Source organism: Postia placenta, assembly GCF_002117355.1.
Source record: "Postia placenta MAD-698-R-SB12 unplaced genomic scaffold POSPLAscaffold_11, whole genome shotgun sequence".
NCBI classification, from domain to species: domain Eukaryota; kingdom Fungi; phylum Basidiomycota; class Agaricomycetes; order Polyporales; family Adustoporiaceae; genus Rhodonia; species Rhodonia placenta.
In genome coordinates, this window is record NW_020169842.1 from 1,243,930 (window position 1) to 1,263,126 (window position 19,197).

At 52.9% G+C, this 19,197-nt stretch overlaps 7 protein-coding genes across 7 annotated transcripts; 2 read left to right on the forward strand and 5 right to left on the reverse strand.

The window, feature by feature from the left end:
• Window positions 1-22: 22 nt before the first annotated feature.
• On the reverse strand, window positions 23-540 carry POSPLADRAFT_1048465 (hypothetical protein; the record flags this gene model as incomplete). The annotated part of the gene is made up of 3 exons (XM_024479523.1): window positions 23-37; window positions 107-264; window positions 348-540. The coding sequence occupies 3 exons, from the start codon at window positions 538-540 to the stop codon at window positions 23-25; spliced, it is 366 nt and encodes a 121-aa protein (XP_024336825.1).
• A 446-nt stretch (window positions 541-986) lies between these two features.
• On the reverse strand, window positions 987-2,224 carry POSPLADRAFT_1059320 (hypothetical protein; the record flags this gene model as incomplete). The annotated part of the gene is made up of 4 exons (XM_024481145.1): window positions 987-1,733; window positions 1,786-1,934; window positions 1,983-2,046; window positions 2,099-2,224. The coding sequence occupies 4 exons, from the start codon at window positions 2,222-2,224 to the stop codon at window positions 987-989; spliced, it is 1,086 nt and encodes a 361-aa protein (XP_024336826.1).
• A 257-nt stretch (window positions 2,225-2,481) lies between these two features.
• On the forward strand, window positions 2,482-5,080 carry POSPLADRAFT_1048467 (hypothetical protein; the record flags this gene model as incomplete). The annotated part of the gene is made up of 6 exons (XM_024479524.1): window positions 2,482-3,733; window positions 3,813-4,074; window positions 4,138-4,377; window positions 4,408-4,641; window positions 4,702-4,821; window positions 4,846-5,080. 6 exons carry the CDS (start codon window positions 2,482-2,484, stop codon window positions 5,078-5,080), a joined length of 2,343 nt encoding a protein of 780 aa, XP_024336827.1.
• A 217-nt stretch (window positions 5,081-5,297) lies between these two features.
• On the reverse strand, window positions 5,298-6,574 carry POSPLADRAFT_1059322 (hypothetical protein; the record flags this gene model as incomplete). Its single annotated transcript, XM_024481146.1, has 8 exons — window positions 5,298-5,360; window positions 5,414-5,632; window positions 5,699-5,795; window positions 5,845-5,985; window positions 6,038-6,090; window positions 6,150-6,266; window positions 6,327-6,442; window positions 6,493-6,574. 8 exons carry the CDS (start codon window positions 6,572-6,574, stop codon window positions 5,298-5,300), a joined length of 888 nt encoding a protein of 295 aa, XP_024336828.1.
• A 352-nt stretch (window positions 6,575-6,926) lies between these two features.
• On the reverse strand, window positions 6,927-8,829 carry POSPLADRAFT_1059323 (hypothetical protein; the record flags this gene model as incomplete). The annotated part of the gene is made up of 6 exons (XM_024481147.1): window positions 6,927-7,046; window positions 7,103-7,240; window positions 7,297-8,324; window positions 8,378-8,493; window positions 8,549-8,712; window positions 8,767-8,829. The coding sequence occupies 6 exons, from the start codon at window positions 8,827-8,829 to the stop codon at window positions 6,927-6,929; spliced, it is 1,629 nt and encodes a 542-aa protein (XP_024336829.1).
• A 626-nt stretch (window positions 8,830-9,455) lies between these two features.
• Window positions 9,456-11,310, reverse strand: POSPLADRAFT_1183765 (hypothetical protein; the record flags this gene model as incomplete). The annotated part of the gene is made up of 7 exons (XM_024489028.1): window positions 9,456-9,585; window positions 9,640-9,880; window positions 9,961-10,149; window positions 10,208-10,538; window positions 10,588-10,801; window positions 10,857-11,010; window positions 11,063-11,310. The coding sequence occupies 7 exons, from the start codon at window positions 11,308-11,310 to the stop codon at window positions 9,511-9,513; spliced, it is 1,452 nt and encodes a 483-aa protein (XP_024336830.1). The 3' UTR covers window positions 9,456-9,510.
• A 5,636-nt stretch (window positions 11,311-16,946) lies between these two features.
• Window positions 16,947-18,801, forward strand: POSPLADRAFT_1149057 (hypothetical protein; the record flags this gene model as incomplete). The annotated part of the gene is made up of 8 exons (XM_024486260.1): window positions 16,947-17,093; window positions 17,526-17,636; window positions 17,697-17,901; window positions 17,976-18,093; window positions 18,157-18,315; window positions 18,382-18,424; window positions 18,523-18,636; window positions 18,712-18,801. Coding segments are annotated over 8 exons (987 nt in total), but the record flags the coding sequence as incomplete, so codon positions are not given.
• Window positions 18,802-19,197: the final 396 nt, after the last annotated feature.

A 19,197-nucleotide genomic window follows, 5' to 3' on the forward strand; every position in this document is an offset into this window, starting at 1 on the left:
AATTCGCAGTGATGGTGACACGTCAAACACAGAATGGCTATGTGTGTCCAGCCGTCCACGCCTCTTCCGTGCTTCCCCCGCCAGATCCCACGCGCAATGAAACAACCGTTACGTCGCCATGCCTAAACGTCCCCACGCCCGTCCGAATAATGCGCAGCCTGCTGGGGCAGTTCGGGTCTGGACACGCCACCTCTGCATCCGTGGACATCCAGTCGCTAGGAGGTGTGACGCGCTGTTTCGCTGCGAGCAGCGGGAGGACGGCACCTGGGAAAAGCCACAAAGTGAGCCAAAAACGCCGCGCTCGGCAAAAGATGATAAAGTCGGACATGAACAAACAGTAGAGTTACCGAGTGAATAGATGGAGATTCCTTGATTGGGCGGTAGCTTGAGCATCTCTCCTTGGAGAGTAAAGAAGTCGCCGTTCTTGGCTCCGCACATTATACGTTTGCCCGGCGGGCAGACAACTTCGACGCGGAGGTCATATAACTGAAAAGAGTCCTCTGATTCTACGGACACATTGACAGAATATCGCTCCTTCATTGTGAGCGACGTGTAGAGATGGCAGCAGTATTCGTGGAGATAAGTGCGGCAGTATAGCGGCACGCAAGTACCGGATTTATACACCTGGAAGCGGGGTTCTAGTGGATCGCCGGGATCGTCCCACACATAGGGACATTGCATTGCGGATAATGTATGTGGCAATGAAATCAAAATGCCAGGGATCACAAACACGACGCGATGAACTCGAGAATAACCTCCAGGCTATTCGAAGTATCATACAGCTTCGGATCGTCAGGCAGATGTGGTTCAACCGGTCATAGCTCGCAAGTGTTCTGTCGTGTGAGGGCGTCATACTTTATCTCGGGTATAACGGTGCAACTCGTGGGAATGATGATATCCATGAGACAACTGAACAGAAACAAAGGCACCACATCAGCTGGGGTTACATTCACGTTCTGAATCCTACCTGCTAGTGCTTCACGCGATTAACTCTGCGGTGGAGACCTGAATGTTCCGAACGGACCCATTTGCCCTCGTCCACCGCTCCCTCGCGGCATCTGGCGTGGCCGGATCCACGAATGCGCCGAAACAGTACCAGCGTCCGCGCCGCCAGAGCGGGGCCGATGCAACTCCACCAGCCCGCTCATGTAGCCCTCCTCACCGCCCATGGATTGCCCGAATGATGAACCGTCGCTGTTGGCGGGTGCAGATGCAGTCGTGGGCGGGCGGGGCATGGGCGCATGAACATGGGCGCTCCGAGTTGCGCTGAGCGTTCCATTGAGAAGGGCGCGAAGCTCTTCATTCTCGTGTTCCAGCCGCGCGAGCTCGCTCTCCCGCTCAAGCGACCATTCCGCCGCTGCGAGCCGTCTGTCTATATTCTCCGGCTCGTCTTCCTCGTCCAGTTCGTGGTTCACCGCCAGGTTCCCGTCCACGTCCACCGCAGCCTCGCCATCCTCATGTGTTGGCTCATTTTGTGTACTAGCTGATGGCCCGGAGGCAATGGCAGCTTTTGGCGACGGGGGTCCCGCTCCTTCCACAAGCGCCTCGTATGCCCCAATATCCTCGCCGCCAATCTTGCGTATGATTACACGCAGCAATCGACCCAAGCGTGCGAGACTTTCCGAACGAGCGTCATTGGTGGTCAGCACAGCATCCAACGCCTCTGTCTCGCGCTGTATGATGGCGCTCTCGTATTCCCGCATGAGGGCGAGCTCATGCTGCTGCACTTCATACTACACTAAATCAGATTTTGCACGCTATTGCGAACGCGTCGTGGAAACTCACGGCGCGTTTGCGGAACTGATCCATCACGTTCTCCAGTGTCTGTTCGTATTCACGAATGAGCGCGTTGAGCTGGCGATTATCATTCTGCAATGTCTGATTCTCCTCTATCATAGAGGCGCTCATACGCTCTAGCTCAGCCTCGTACACATCTGCATATCGTTAACATGAATATTACGGTAACATAGGTGAAACACCACCTTTGGGTCTGTCCAAGTTATAACGTCTCAAGACGAACCCCGTCTGCGAATGTATAGCCTGGGTCTGCTCCGTTATTAGCACTACTGAATATCTATTTCGTTGGACGAGCATTCACCTTGATGCCGCCCGTCAAGGAGTGCAAAGAAACAGACAGGCTACGATTCTGCGTGAGCTGCTCTGAGACTTCTGTGAGCAGTGACCATATGCGCATCACATCTTGGTCTCCGTTGCCGACGTCCATGACGACCATTCCGTGTATTAGGTTCAGAGAAGCTATAGGTCGTATTCGAGCGGAACAAAGAGGATGATACTCAGCCAGACTCAGACAGGCCAAGGGAACGCGTCTCATACCCCGCCCTCACGCACGTGAGTCGTGCGCGCGATCGACGATCGGCTCTACGATTCCCTCTGCGCGTAACCCTCACAGCTACAGACTTCAGTGCTTCAGCTTCAGTACTACTGCTACTTATCATCTTACGGCTAGAAACTGCATGTGCCATGGCGGAAAATGCTAGCAATGCTGTGACTCCTATGCAAGATCTGGGTAAACTCACTGTTCCCCAACTGAAAGCCTTATGTAAAGAACGAAAAATCACTGGCTATTCAAAGCTCGGGAAGAACGCTCTCATCGATAAACTTCGGGCGGTGACTGGGGAAGTCATCTCCAAAGAGCCTTCTGCCGCACTTGCGATAAAGGAAACCTCGGTACACACAAATGGTGGAAGTTTGGTGCAACCTTCAGTGAATGCCGACCGGGGCGACTCTAGTGTCCTTAGCAGCGCTCATGAGTCTCAAGGAAAAGCCAAGGTTAATTATGCGAAGGAACCTCCTGCTCAGAAGAGTGATTTGACTAGCAAGAAGCCGAAGGCGACAAAGGTTAAGAAGCCCAAAAATCCTGTTCCCCGTTCGTCGATTACGCAGGTGTTGAAAAGCAATACGGCTAAGCCACTCACCTCCACTTCCTCTGCGGAAAACCTACGCCCGATCTCTGTTGACCAGGCCGCTGACGACGTACCTACAAGTGAATGTATGCTGTCCCTCGTGCCGCATATAGAAGACACAGCAACTGCATCTATTTCTACTAGCCGACCAGAGCATGAGACCTGCCCCGGAATTGCCCAAGAGACTTCTGCACCAGCTGCTAGTATCTCTATTGCATCCGTCAGGACTGTCTCAGCAGGAAGGAAACGGCTTTCTACAGCATCGATCTCTGCGTCAAAGAGACAAAGGACGGAAAATACTTGCGTATCGACCAAGACCTCTATGCCGCCTCTCTCGTCAACACTGAGACCACGGACTGATGCTCGTCTTCACAACCAGCCAACGCCGACACTGTCATCTGGTCTCGCTGCTGATCCTCCTGCTCGGACCATGATTCAACAGCATCATGAAGTGATCCGTAAGACACAGCAGGTCACAACCTCCCTTCCTTTCACCGGGAAGCGATTCAAGAAGCTAGTCGTTCTCAGGCCGCCGAATACTGGTTCTGCAATTCATATGCCGGAGGTCATACCAGCCGATTTCAATCCTGGTACCACTGCTACGACAGCCGAAGATGAGAGGCCTTTCCAAGAGACACCCTACCTTGAGTTCCCTCCCTCTCCTCGTCCTCCGGAGCTCGCCTCGATCACGCTTCCACCATCTTTGTCTCAACGAAAGCGAGTTCATCGCTGGGCTGTGATTCTCAGTGGACTCTCGAACGAGGAACGGAAGCAATGTGTTCTTGTCTCGCGCATGTTCCGCTACGCAGGTGACGAATATTCCTGCTGTTGCGTTCCTATTCCTTCCGCGGGCCTTCCCTTTCTCTGAGCTGATCCGTTCCCCGTCAGTATATTTATCCGCTTCGCACACCCTCAAGTCACAGTTTGATGGGCGACGGCTCCAGGACGAGGTTCTGAAGCGGTACTCCCTGGCAATGACCAACATGTGGCCGTACTTGCGCTTGCGACAGGCAGAGGTGGCGCAGCGGCAGCAAGCATATGACGCCTCGTTTCTCGCTCGATTCATGAGGGGCAAGGGATTGCCTGATCCAATCGCAATCAACTTATGGGTTAGCCCGGATAATGAGAGGCAGATCGCTATCGCAATACGGTATGTCCATGAATCTACTGCGCTATAATCCAGCCTCAGCGGAAATATCACCTTCTTATATAGCTTCGTAATGTCGCGGCTGTGGTTTGCGCTGTCCATCGGTATCGGACGCTCAGACTCAGAGATCCCTCAATGGCTGTGCGACGTTGTCGCCGACGTGCAAGAGGTCGTCAAGGGAGAGATCTGGAGCGTCTCTGTCGTTTCGCCTCATTCCAAGCCACAAGGCATCATCTCGTCAGTGAAAGAAACCTTCTATGTGCTCGAATCGACGTGCGAAGTTGTGGGACGACAGGAAGCCCAAGAGTGCGTCGATGATCATGATTTATCCAGCAGGATTCCCGTGCGTGCAGACTGGTCGGAATACGTCTCGCGCTGTCTCCAATCGGCATCGAGCGCTACGATTGTCCATGAGCCGCTCTCACGGCGTCTCAAATGGGCCAATCACGAAGAGTACGAAAAGGGCATTAGCAGACTCTGGTTGAAGCGTATAGCAAGCGAGGGCCCGATAGGCACGGCGAAGCGCACAGTCGCAGAGCGGTATGTTATGGCTTGTGTCGTGGCAAACAGGTAAGTGAGAGACTTGGTGCAACGATTTTCCCGGCTGAGCGGAAGTTGTGCCTTGATTAGTGTTAGCGGGCAATGGAAGACGGCGACCGAGATGGCTCAAGACTTCGCTGGCCTGCAGCCGCGCATCGGCAAAACACAGGGTCGCTGCAAGCCTCCTTCCATCAACTTGTACCTTCCCGAGTGTGTTATAGCATCTCATTGCAGGCCTGCGAGAGTGCTCACCTCGTTCTCGTATCGCAGGCACCATTACATCGAGAGCGTCCACTTCACCGTGCCCGGTGGCCAACGGCTCCATCCCGCACTGGCAGTTGTACAGACACCCCACAGGGAGTATTACATTTTGCGCGACAACGGTATGCAAGTCGGCTGTGAAGAAGATGGCGTAGGACAAGTGTGGCAAGAGGTTGTGGGATGCGACGCTCTCGGCTGCAGAGCATAAAGTGCGCTCCAGCCTCGTGCTGTAGGTGTCAAATTTTCAGATCGCCTCACTGGTGTTGAGGTCTTCCCTAACCTCATACACTACTGGTCGGCCATTCAAAGAGCTGTGTTGCTGTAATCGTGATTCTATGCATGTAGTATGGTACTGTCACAAGGTCAAGTTCACTTCCATTCCAAGTCCTCACTTCATTCATCACCATCGGATGTGTATTTAATCCCTATGACGCCCCGAAACCACCTCTTCCCGATGTTAATTCAGCTCCGAGCTTATAGCCCAACACCTGTCAGGAAATGTATTCAGCCATTGTTGCGCTATTGCCTATACGAAACATACCTTATCCCAATCCAACTTTGAACGAGTCATAGGCAGCGCGCGCCGGAGGCCCTTAAACGTCTTCTCGCCCATCTCGGCGTAGGCGTCGCTGAGCGATGCCTGGTATTTTCCCTCTTCCGCCTCGATGAGCGCAAGGACTTTTGATGCAGACGAGGTATTGGACGGAGTGATCATCGGAGGCAGAGGAAGGTCAGCATCGTGTGTTGTAGAGAGCTGGACCTATGGTGCACCAGCGGAATTGGTCAGGGTCAGCCCAGTGGGGGCCAAAGTAAGTGTTCGACTGACGTTCCCCTGTTCATAGTAGTGCACGTTTACTTGGATCTTTCCCTTCAGCTGTTTCTCCTCTAGGTCCAGGATATATTCCGAGCGCCATCGCCCGGACCTGTTTTATGTGAGCGTCCGTAGACGTGAGTGTATCTATCTGTACGGACCAGAAATTCGATGGGTTGTACTTGTTGGCGACAATCTGTATAAAGAAGCGCGTTGTAGATTGAGGTGCAGGAAATACGGATGCGACGCCGCCATGGTAATGTGCACCAAGGTACGACAGCGTTGACGTCTCGAGGGCCGATCTGGACATAGATGTGGGACGCAGACTGGATATGTTGGTTCACACGTGCTTACCTGAAGGGCTCTGACTCCGCGTCCGGCTCGTAAGGTTCTGGCTCAGAGGTTTCCTACAGGGCAGTGCGCATTATTAGACCACGTCTCTAGAATAGAGACGACGCGTGCGTACGAGGCTCAGATGATCAAAACGGAAGCTCGTCCTCGAGCGAGGATCCCAGAACCGGTCTATGTTCTCGCCTTCCTCTTGATCCGCCTTCACGACTCTTGCAGCAGCACTGATGATGGACTGTAACGGTGGATCACTGCTCAGGACGCTGTCCCGGTAGGTCGAACGCAAGCGACTGACATGGTGGTTGTGGCCCGGAACGTCTGCAGTAATGAACTGCGCGAGGTTGTATTCGCGCAATGCAGGAAGGACACCCTCCTGGAGTGACTCATCGTCCGAGATGATGTTGCGCACGTCTGGAAAGATCGTTACAGGTACACTTCGCGATCAAAGAGAATTGACTTACCGTTGAGGACATCGTTGATCTCTCCCGGAGGTGATTGAAGTAAAAACTTGGACGCGGCTCCAAGGCGTTCTGCTGCGTTCATCCCTAGCGGTGTGTCGCGTAATAGCCGTGGTCACTGAAGCTGAAGTTGCAAGTGGCTCGAGTATAACTGCCCAAAATGGCAACTGAGGAGGTACAGTGGGCGCTTATAGAATCTGAATCCCTGCAACCTCCTGCAACTCTTATGATGTCCATCATGCGTAACATCGACAGCATCTGAAACGGCTTATAGATGTCTGTGTGCTTCCCCCCTTGTTGCAGGGCTTTCGAATACACCCCGAATTTGCACAATTCCGGAGGCCAGGGCACGCGCTTCAAGTTGCAACATACATCTACCCATCAGAGAGCATGCGAGATACAATACAATACATAGTACATGATCTACCCAACGTCGATCAGAGCTTAGCCTTCGCTCCGAACTGCGATTCCGTCACGCCCTTGCCCATTGCCGCCGTGGACGAGACACCGCCGGTAACCGTCTTCATGAGGTTGTCCATATAATCCGCACCACTCCACTGCGAACACCCCATGTTCAACGACACACTGCACGAGAACTACAACTTAGACGTACCTTCTGGTGAGTGAGTACATCGCAGCCAATTTCCCGCTCACGGCTCTGGATTAGCTCGACATAGGCCTTCATGCCCTCCTGTGCGAACGCCTTCGCAAACAGGTCGTTGATGTATGCATTGGAGTGAAGGCCAGCGAGCTGGTGCAACGATGTCAGTTTATCGCCCTTTAATGCCATGAAAGAAGCACACTCACTGTGATGAACTGCCAGCAGAACCCGAGCTTGCCCAACTCCCATACAAACGCCTTCATGTCGTTCGTGTTCAGACCGGCCGCTTCCCAGTTGAACGATGGGCTTAGGTTGTACGCCAGCCACTGCTGAGGGTATACCGCATGAACACCATCAGCGAACTCCTTCGCCTGGGACAGGATCGGCTTCTTGGTCTCCATCCACAATAGGTCCGCGTACGGTGCGTACGCAATCGCGCGGCTTACAGAAGCCTGTGTCCCGCCCTGGTAGCGGTAGAATCCTTCGCGAGTCCGCGGAGCGTCCCAGTCCCAGTGCGGCACGTTCCTGAGGCCGAACTCTTTCTTCGCGACCGCAATGGCCTCGGGATAGGACAGACTGGCGACGCGACGCGTGAAGCGCTCGAGGGTAATCGGGTTCGCACTGGTTTGTGCCTTGAGCGCGTTTGCGAGTGATGTCGAGAAGAGCTGGCAGTTCGCCGCGGACATCCACTGCTCCTCCACCGCCTCGAGCGCTTCACCTGTCTTGCCCGCGCGCTCCGCTTCATTGAGAACGACAACGAGCGGGCGAAGATCGGGGTTAGTGGAGCCGAGGATGAATGCATGGTCGCGCTCGTCGACGTTCGTCGTGATGAGCGTTGCCGCCTCCGAGTCTGTGCGCGCAATAACGAGATTGTTCACGCCCATGATGTCGAATTGCAGGCGGATCGCGCTGAGCCGGTTGATGTGCTCTTGCACGGGCACGAGCACCTTGCCTGCCATGTGTCCGCACTTCTTCGTGCCCGGCGCCTGGTCTTCGATGTGAATCCCTGCGGCACCCTTCTCAACGAACATCTTCGCGAGCTTCATGGTGGCAGTAAGACCACCGTGTCCCGTGTCGGCGTCGGCGACGATGGGTCGAAGATAGTCAATGACAGGTGTAGATGCAAGCTCCGTATCTGACAACTCCGATCGAGCCTCCCGTTGCTTGCGGTCGTGGAAGAGCTGAGCCATGAACAGATGCTCGACCTTGTTTGGTACTGTGTTTGATGGATAATCTAAACTTATCCTTAGTCGCCATCGCTGAGCATTGAATTCTGAAACCACATACCGGCAAGATCAGGGCCTGGCTCATTTGAGCTAGATGCCGTGCTCGATGATTGCCAGCCAGAGACATAGACAGTCTCCAAGTACTTGGCCATTTGCGTAATCTGCACAGGGTCGAGGCTATCGTGCAATGTTGAGTAACAATTACATGGTATATCTCAACCGCGACACTCACGCGCCATAGGTGTGTGAAGGTGTACCCCTCTTAAAGTGCTCGGAGAGAGTAGCCCAGAGCTTTTTAGCAAGGACGTCGGAAGGGTAAGAAATGGGAAGGGTCCCTCGCTTCGAGACAACCTGTGCGGCGGTGTAAGGTCGCTTCACGCGCGAAAAACGAGCATCCTGCCAAGACACCGACTCAGCCTTAAGTACTATGAGCGGAAGAAATGAACCGACCTTCCACCACTGCTCGACGCGAGCAACCTCAGCCTGGAAAGCAGATCTTTCATTGTAGGACATGGCAGTATAACTATGGGCGTGCGGGGGAGGGGAGAGGGGAATATGCTGGGTACCGGATGTCCATTCTGCAGCCCTTTCATTCACCTCTGTGGCGGCTAGAGCCGATCATCTCCAGAGCACATCGGCGCCATGTGATTTGGGGGACTTGCCATAAATAGCAGTCAGATGCTTGCCGAGTGCGGGGTAAACGCACTAGACGCCCAACTGATCCCGTCTGCCCCTCCGCAGACGGGGATTGCGCCCGAACGATGACCCACCTTCGCCTTTCCTCGGCCGATACGCCTCAACCGGGTACCGGAAGACGCGACGAACGCCAGCTCACATCTGGAGAAGCTTGATGGTGCCGTACCCCGCCGCTTATACGCTCTAACGCCCCGCCCCGCCCCACGGTCATTTTTACTTACCGTTGCGTACGCCGGCCTTTGATCGGGCTGGAATATCGTTCAGGGTTGCAGAATCCAAAGGCGACGGCTGTTCTCGAGATACTGTTGCGATTCGGATACCGAACAAGACCGAAGGCGTCACCCCCAACATAGGGGACCGCGACCAGCCGCGAGTGGACAGGCCTGGATAGCGAAAGACCCCTAAGAAGCTCACGTTTATGTCTGGACTGACCGGTCAAAAGGACAGCGAAGATCGCTGCATTGGAGCGCAAAGGCGTTAATAGCCCCAAAATCATGGCTAACGCCTGTTTCCATCGTACACTAAACCAGCCAGCCCGTACCGTACAACGAACGCAAACACACTCCCGGCGACCTACAAGACTTTGTTAGCGTCTATATGAGGTCACGCAAGACGGAATGAGACAACCTGCGTGCCCATCAACACCTTCACAAGACTGTCCTCCCTCATCGGGCCGAACCGGAGCAAAAACACGTTGAGGATGGTCAGGTTCGTCGTCTCCGTGATGGCGTGTGTTTTCGGGTCCTCCGTGAGCTCCACCAATCCGAGTGAGGAGAACACATGTAATGTTAGGGCGGACAGGCGACTGGGCGCGTGATTTTTGAATCCCGCTTTCGAGGGGTACAGCAGCCCAGTGTCTGCATCGAACCTGCGGGGGATGTCGGAGTGTTAGCGCGCACAACGAAGGGGCTTGAACCCAATGGGTGCAGTAGAGCGAGCGAGACTTGCCTGGGTACGCGGTGTCGGGGGCAGGGGACGAGCCCGAACAGTTGAGGGCACGAGAGCACGAAGTTGAAAATCTGGGGCAGGAAAAAGAGCAATAGTGTCTTCGAGAAGTGGGCCTGAATCCCAACGACAGCAAATGCCATGCCCGTCACATAGCATAGGGTGTCCCCAGGGAAGACACGCGCGGGGTACCTATAGTTCGAGACAATGAGCGGGACTCCAATGAGTAGGTCGAGAAGAGTGTACGGACCAGTTGTGGAACATGAATCCGGCGCACACACCTACGAGCGGTAGCATGAAGTACAAGCTGAAGAGGTGGCGCTCAACGAGTAGTCGACTGCCATATGCCATGCCTGCGCTCCACACACCACCCACTTCTACTCCGGGACGCCCGAGCAGATGCAGAGGAAGCGGTATGCGGAAGCCAAACGGCCAAGGCAGGTAGAGCAGGTCGTTGAGGATAACGGAAAGGGCAATGATGAGCGCTTGGCTGACTTCAGAGCCATTGATACCCGCGAGGATGTTGATGCTGTTGGTGCAGAATGTGGATAGCAAGGACATATAGACATAGTACAGCGGGCCTGCGCATCGTGTTCAATATCATGCATAAGAGCCAACAAAATATCGAACCTAGGTTCAACAACGATCCCAGGAGCCATCGCAGAGGAATCGGAACGACAACATCTGTAGTACCATGCTCTGAGTAGTAGACGATCAGAAGCGGAATGGACGCGATGATTGGAATGGGAAGCTTGTGCCGCCATCGGATATCGAAGACGTCATCTAGAAACCCTAGCATAGTCGCTATCAGAAGGGAGAGTAAAGACGAGAGATACACAGATAGCTGTGAATGCGACTGAAAAATGAGATGTGTATAATTACCATGAATGAAGGCTCACCTGATGATGTGGGAACTCATTAATGACAAGTCCTTCGCGAGGCTTCCGCGTTGAGTCATGCTCACGATTGAAGAAGTCGGAAAAGGCAAAGGGAATAAATAGGATTAGGAGCAGAATATATATAGATGCGCAGACAAGTCCGAGGCTTTCTGGTCTATCTCTCGAATATTAGAGCGGCACAAGGAGTAGTATATTTCATAACTGACACCGGATCGTCGTATATTTTGAGTAGGTCTCGTCCTTTGAGGTTCGCATGGACAAATGTATTACCCAGTGCAGGTACAAGGTATAGGGCTCCAAGCAGCGCCAGAACTGAGAAGCCTAACGAAGCATGCAGTGCAGGTAGTGGTGGTGCTGGATCAAGGAGTGGACGAAGCACTAGCCAAGCGGCGACGGGTAGTAGAGAGAAGAACAGGATGTTTGGTGGAGTTCTGGGGCGGAGCGCGGGAGCCATCATAACATTATGCAGAGGACTAGCTTGAAACCACGGTCCATCAAGGCAGTTCACAGGTCAATGAGCTTGAAATGCTGACCGCTAACCTGCGCACTACTTCTCGACGCACTTGCCTTCTTGCGTTAGACTCCTAGTGGAGATTTTGCACGTCCGATTCGGTAGTGGTCGTTATATTGCGAATAGCGCAGATAGCAGGTCAGGAGGGTGTATGCGTATGCCACGAGAGCGACAGCGCGTCGCGACGTGTCTTGTCACGTGGTGCATTGAAATTGAGATGCAGATCTGGACTGATGAGATTCATCACTCGATCTGCCAGCTGATTCTACTGTTTCTTAGAAGTATCTCACTCGCAGCAGACGACAATGTGTCCAGCCTTGGTTGAACTATTGCGCAACATGCTCTATAAATCCGACAGAGCGAGACCAAGCATAGGTCATGTTCTTCTGGTAAGCACTAGGGGCGCGGGCTGTATACCAAATCCAAGCCCAACAAGGCTGCCTTTCATGACCCGTAGCCGCCACTGCTCCATCGATTCGCCTCTCTCTAGCCGCACGCTCACCTTCCAGTCGCGGAGAAGCATTGTCAGCACAAACACCACCTCTGTCAAAGCGAACTTCCTGCCGAGGCATGCGCGCGGGCCGATTCCGAAGAACGTAAGGTCGAGCTCTGGTACGCCCAACTAGCGAGAAGGGTCAAACCGCTCTGGGTCGGGGAAGCGCTCTTCGTCATAGTCTGCAGTCAAGAGTCGTCACACCGAAGAACGAGTGTGAACGCATAATGTCTACTTACGTATGCCTATCATGTCGAAGGCGGGACGACAAGCGGCTTGCTGCCGTTCGTATGAGGCAGGTTTAGCACAACGGCCTCGGCGGTGTCTCGTGTTTCAAGGTTGGCGGCAGCTACATGGACAAGCGGTTTCATATAATGCATGAGTTCTGAAAATGGTGTACTTACGGAACATACGCGCAGCCTCCAGGAAGCATGCGCGCACACGTTAAGCTTTGGGTAGTCGTCGAAGGTCTGCCGATCCACCTTAGTGCGGTACGGCCTTAATTGCGTGGGGCACCTACTGGATCTCTCCCGTCACGGAGAACGTCGAGAATGTTCTTTACAGTCGTATCCTGCTCCTCGTTATGCAGAGCAAGCAGGGCTAGTGTCGCCGAAAGCGTATGCGCTGTGGTCTCGGCAAGATCTCGATCAACGTCGCGACACACCACGCAATTGCCGTGAACTCACCATGGCCCGCAAACATGAAGGCGAACACGTTACCAATCTGACCATATGAAAGTCAGCCGTGAGCGGAGTAAGATGCGCCAACCGTACGAGTTCGCTGTCTGTAAGCCCTTTCTCTCCTTCTAATTGGCTTGCATAGACGAGACGTGTGAAGATGTCGTGCCCTGTTGCATCATCCGCTTCGTGGTTTCCCGCAAGTTCTGACCTCCTTGTTTCGACGAATTGACGCATGAGGACCGCCAACCTCTTGTTTGCCTTGTCTACTTTACGTAGTCTATATTGTAGCGGTTGATTTCGCTCGCTCGATGCGTCAATGGAGTACCTTTTGATAGGTAGCCTGTATGCTATTCGCGGCGTCGCCAGACGCGCAATTGCTCCCGAAGATGCGGTTGCCAGCGCCTCTTCGTCCGGGTCGTCGGGGGAGACCTTCGCCCTCGATCATCTCCTTGTATAAATTCACGGTCTGACGCGCCACCAAGACATATCTAACGGGGAGAATAAAAAAGGGTCACGACATTGCCAACAGCACCGACTTACGTGGAGCTTGTGAAGGCGGGACCAACAATTTTGCGGTGCTTTTTGTACACATCGTGCTCTGCGGAAACAACACTTTCCCCCCATAACCTAAACATGATGATTGAGTTAGAGCGGGTTTCTTAGAGCATACGATTAGAAAATGCTTACGTTAGAGCAGCGGTCGAGGTAGGGCCTTTGTAGTAACGCTTGTCTCCGCTGAGCACTTGCTTTGCGATGTCTAGAGATGCTGTACAAATCAGAGGTGCGCCGCATATAAACGGAACGGCGGATATAGTCCGAGAACCGTAGTGCTTGTAAACTGTGTCGCTGTACTTAAGTGGACCTGCTTGTCAGTGAAAAGTATCGCACCTGTTTTCCTCCATAACCACGGCCAATCAAGTCCGGGATTTAATGCGGTGGATGGGAGGAAAGGCCCGGGCACGGAAAGCGGACCAAACAGACAGCGGAACCCAGGGATTCGACCAACTCTCTACAAAAGTTGTTCGCACGATTTATCAGTATAAGTTGGAGTGGTAAGATTGTCATACAACCTGAAGCTTCGTAAAGATAGCAAGGATACGTGAGACGATAAGCACAGCACATGCTGCAACCAAAGCCGACGTCCACATTATGGGTTACTTGATCTGCATGAGAAGTGCAATGCACCTCATTATAAGGGCTCTGAACATGGTGTGATCGGCATTAACGCCTTTTGGACCAGGGATTGTGTATGGTATCATCTTGTATTTATTATATCATGGGACAAATATAGCATCATCATGTGTATCCGTGACGGTGTCAATGCTGCGCCCAGGGATGCCGGCTCAAATTGAGTTGTCAGAAGTGATATGCAAGGCCCAGTCAGAAGCCGTCAGCCCGAGCCTGCAAGTCGGCCTGCAGTGATTAGTAGTCAGCAGCAACTGCCAATAAACACACCATCATGGTCGTGGCTCACTGATACTGTGCCGCGAGCTGGCGCACGCATTGGACAGTAAGACATATGCTCTTGAAGGTTTCTCAGCCCATGTTCCCCGACCGCATTTACACTACGGCATCCGATAGAAGGCGGACTATTCCAGAAGACACGATCCTAAGGTCGCCTGCACATCCTGACCAACCAATTCCCGTGCTCGATTCAACATCCCAAGAGCCCGGGGGGCTACGACTGCTCATGCGGAGGTGGCTTGGAAACTCGGAATCATATCTTGTTTCTGTGTCCGTGGTGGATCAGAACGCAGGTCCCGGAGGCGCCAGCGTGGGCCCTCACAATAATCGCACCCGGTAGCTTTGGGATCAATGTGGCTGGTTCGCACATTACTTCGCAGACGGTGTCTTACGGCCAAATTTGATGGTCTCTACATTCGGGTGGTCAGCAATCCTGGCCAAAGCTTCCAGTGACCGCGAAGGCACGTGTCCCCATTCTAGGCTGAAATTTGCGGCTTCAAACATACCTAGGGCAGCTCCTGGAGGTATCCACAAGACCTCCATCGGGGCAGTGGGAATTGATCGCCGGCGAAACCTGCTATGTGAGATACCATCAGATATCTGATCTAGTTCAACTGTGTAACTACTGACTTCCTTACTACATGTGGCGCGACCAGAATCGCGTGATGACGCTGTTCGCACTGCAGCTACTACTGGCTGTAGTACGCACGTACGGCAAATTACAGCAAAATTAATGACGATAAACCGCCCTCGCAGATTATACTTTGGGGCAAGGTGGTGCAGTCGGTAGTGCAGAGACGGTGGCTGGTGGCCAACCAGAAATAGGCTACCGAATGGCTATCGTGAGGTAGGCATTTTCCCCTCACCCTCTCGTGATGATCACTAATGGACGATGTGTTAATACTGCTTAGAGAGAAGTCGTTTTGTACATGTCTGGCTCCATGACCAATGGTCAGACTGCGGAAGCTCAGACTGAGTCGCGTCATGGTGTACAAGGTTTGTCGCTATCTGCCGTTGCTTCTCGAAACAGAGAGCGGAAGGGTAGATCCTGACAATTGGAGGAATATTGAGACATCGGCATGAATTAAGATACAAGGCTGCCATGAACAATCGCTGAGGGATGGTCACCCCGAGGTGCACAGTGCCTCTATGCTCTATGCCGCCTATCTGTAACTTCTGCGAGGGAGGTCTGTTGTTGTTTTTGCTGTATTTTTGCCATGCTAGAATATTCTAAGACCAGCGGGGTTCACATTCGAGTCTTCTACGGCCAATATCAGTCCGTCAGCGACCATGATAGTGATAGGGAGATGCCTCGCTTCACATTCACGGACAAGGAATACAGAGGATTTTTGATTACGGTGAAGATACGTTCTAGGATCACATCTCATGTCAGGAGCTGTTTGACATGAGAACCTGGCGTGTAGAGGCACGAGCTCAGCGGCAGGGAAGCAGAACGTGAGATGTGGTTCGCCGCCACATGTGCCGTTTCTCAGATGCATCGGGAAACACGCCGTTTGCGAGTCAGATGATACTTGGGGCACTCCCTCTGACGCAAAGGTTCGACACCAGCGAAGACGTGGGCATCCTTATGTGGACGTGTGGACGTATTGCTGGGCGTTGGGATTAGGCAAGCATTTTATGTGTTCAGATAACCCGCCTTGCCCGGGCTTCAGAAGATTCCACAAAAGCTCACCTCTGATGATTCAACTTTGACACGCAGAAGCGTGCATTGCCCTAGCGAGGATAGGCTCTCGAAACTTGGCACGCTGATGTATCGCGTCGATGCTGCGGCGCATCGAGCTCATCGTTGACATTGAGCTTTACCGATATTCTATCATACGTAATAAATATCGGAGAAGTAGAGCCGGGATTTGCTGCGTGCGAGTGTCATTATACCACGCACTGATAGCTGATATGTCACGTAAGTGAGAATTCACAGTTGTGCTAGCAGATACTTAGCGCAATGCTAGTGATGCACGTGTATAGGTGATGTCGGTCTCAGCGAGGAGTCCGGGAAAGACCCGCATAAATTTGAGGTCAAGCTTTGTGACTGAATCGAGCTGTGAGAACGGCGCCAAAGGATTGTCACGGGCGCCTACGCCATTTCGCTGCGTGCACGAGCCTCAAGGCCTTCCTTCACCGTCTAATTACTTCGCATGCGGCGCACATGAGTGGTCTCTAATGTATTGTTGGCTTGCTGCTAACAGCATCCCTCACCGGCGATTGCATCTCCCCGTTGATGCCGTTCTAGGACACTAGATTTATAACTCAAGTATTCTGGAAACATCTCTTCATGGAGATACATTCTGACAGTGGATATATCAACGGATTCTGAGACTCAAGGCCCTCGGCTCAAGGCTCACAATAAACTGCTAGCACCGACTAGCCCTCTTCATCACTCTCCAGATTTTCGCAAGTGTGTTGCAATGCCCCCTTATTACTCAGGCTACGATGACTCTACCTCCTACGGGAATCCGTTCGATTTCGACAGCTCGGGCCTCGATACCGACAACGAGGGGCGATATACGTCCAACAGATACGATGATGACGACAGCGATTTTGATAGTATGGCCTCAGACGATGACGGAGCCACCGATGACGGATATGCCCACGGGTTTAGCAGCGGACGCTTCGACAATGTCTTCAGTGACGGGTACTCCGGCAGCGCCCATGGGAGCAGTTTTCGCGATGGAGATGGATATCCTGACTACGAGAGCGATTATGGCGACGGATACCCTGACAATGCCTCGGATTTCAATGATGACACTGATATCCACCAGCTCAGCAGTCGATTTGCTGCCGCTAGTTTCGCCTCCGCGGCGCCTCGATCTATGAGCCGCGCATTGGCTCAGCCCCAGAGCCGCGCTGGTCAGACCCCTATGTGCATTGTGAGTCTGATCTATACCTACAAGCAGTAGAGATATCTGACGTCTCCGCAATAGGTCTGCGGCATCCGACCTGCGTACAACAGGGATGGAAAGACATATTCTACCTGTGGACTAACGTGTGCTGCTGAGTATCAGTCTGGAGGTAGCCGTGTTCCGAACGGCCGTGACCCTACACCGGACGTGATCAACATCCTTTGTGTGGTACGTACATGAATCGAGCAATCACCAACATTTAGCTAACATAAATTACTGGAAGGTTTGTGGCAAGAAGCCCGCATATATCAAAGAAGGCAAGCATTGTTTTACCTGCGGCCTGACCTGCACTGGAGTATACAAGACCGGAAATTTTACCCCTTTATGTGTGGTGCGTAGCGTCTGACCGGTTATGCGCAAACATGGACAGCTTCGATGACAACCGATGTTCTCATTCAGATCTGTGGTGCTCGTCCCGCATATCGTAAGAATGGAAAGAGCTACCCCACTTGCGGCCTCACCTGTGCTGGACGGTACGAAATCGCTAAGGGCAACGGTCAAGTTCAGACTAGGGATGGGACTTCTACTCGGACATGCGTTGTGCGTGTCTCGATGAGATGTACGATAATATAGGACTGACGGCTTGCCACTGATTCGCAGATCTGCAATGATCGCCTATGCTTCCGCAGGGGGCCTGATATCTTTCTCACTTGCGGTATGGCATGCCTTAAGAGTCTCTGTTCTGGCGGCGGAGACCGTTTGAAGTGCAGCGTGAGCAACTGACACGAATGTTCTTCGGAGTGGTTTGCTGACTCTGATTTTGCGCAACAGTACTGCCACCGCAAGCCGAAGCTCACGTCCTCCGACCATTGTGGGCCGACATGCCGCAGCCGGTCGCGTGTCGCATGCCTAATGTGCCGGTGTCGACCGAAGCTCGGCAAGTACCACTTCTGTGGGCGGGCATGCAAAAAACTGGCAATGGAGACAGCCCCGAAGATCTTAGAAGTGCCTCAGAATCATGACACATGGGATATGGGTGCGTCTCTCGTTTCAGCGCAAGCTTGAAACGTGTGTGGACTGACAGCACCATTGCGTTGTATCTCTGCGTAGTTGCGACAAAGTTCAAAAAGGCCTGGAAACCGACCATGGGCGAGCCTGTGCCGCAGATTAAGCATGTCTACAAGATTGTGGAGAGCTCAGTTTTTCTCAAGCCTTACGATACTTACAAGTGTGTGCAATTCCTCGCAGCATATCCCGTGTATCCCTCATGGTCTGTGGTTCATTGTAATAGGAAGAAAGTCGGTAACGAGCGTTTCTGCTATCACGGAATGCCACGGGATTGTCAGCTAGGTAACACGGGGAGGACGACGTTGTGTAGCTCGCGCAGCTGTCCACTGTGCAATATCCTCAAGACATCATTCAACACGAACCTCGGTAGTCCGGAAGGAGGGTGCGCCCTGTTCAATATTCGTCGGGCCATTGATGCTAATCTGGATCCTTTGTCATCATCGAACAGCTTCGGAGCGGCGATATATACGTCCTCCGCCGCGAACAAGTTCGTGCACGGACATAGTATCATTGATTCTGATGCTTATGTTCCGTCTGTTCCAGGGCATACAGCTACCGGTTCCGCCGTGATACCAGCAAGCGGGGCGAGTACAATTACAGCCAGCCTGGTGGCGCCATACTCCTCAACAAGGTCGCCCTCGGTCGCGTCTACAATGCATCGAACTTCAGGGAGGTGACGTCCCTTCCTGCGGGCTATAACTCCGTACGTCTGTGCTCGGCCTGCGAAAACGAAAACGATGCTGAGCACTAACTACGGGGCTTGTCCGCACAACAATAGGTTGTCTTCGACAGGGATAATGGGAGGCTGAACGAGACCATCGTATATCATAACGATGCAATCAGACCGGTATTCTTGCTTGTGTTCTAATGCGTCCAAGATGGGCCTGTCGTGGCTAACCTCTTTGCGCGCTATTGTTCATGAGCGATTTGCACATGTCCTGTACGATCATACCTTCGGCGAATTGTAACATATATACCGTGTCAGAATGGAATCCAGATAAGTATTGCCGAATTTAACAGCCTAATGCAGAAACAAGACAGCCAATTCGAAACATACACAAGATAGCAGGTATCTTATAACTCGGCAGATTGCCTACTACCACTTGATTTCTGCTCGATGTGGTTCAAGCAATCAGCTCGGGTCTCGCAAAACGCCAATATCCAGCTTTACGGTACATTTGCCAGCCCATGTCTGCCGACGGAGTAAATGCGGCGTTTGCTGTGAGAACGACTGGTCAATGGCGCAGACACGAGGAGAACGGCG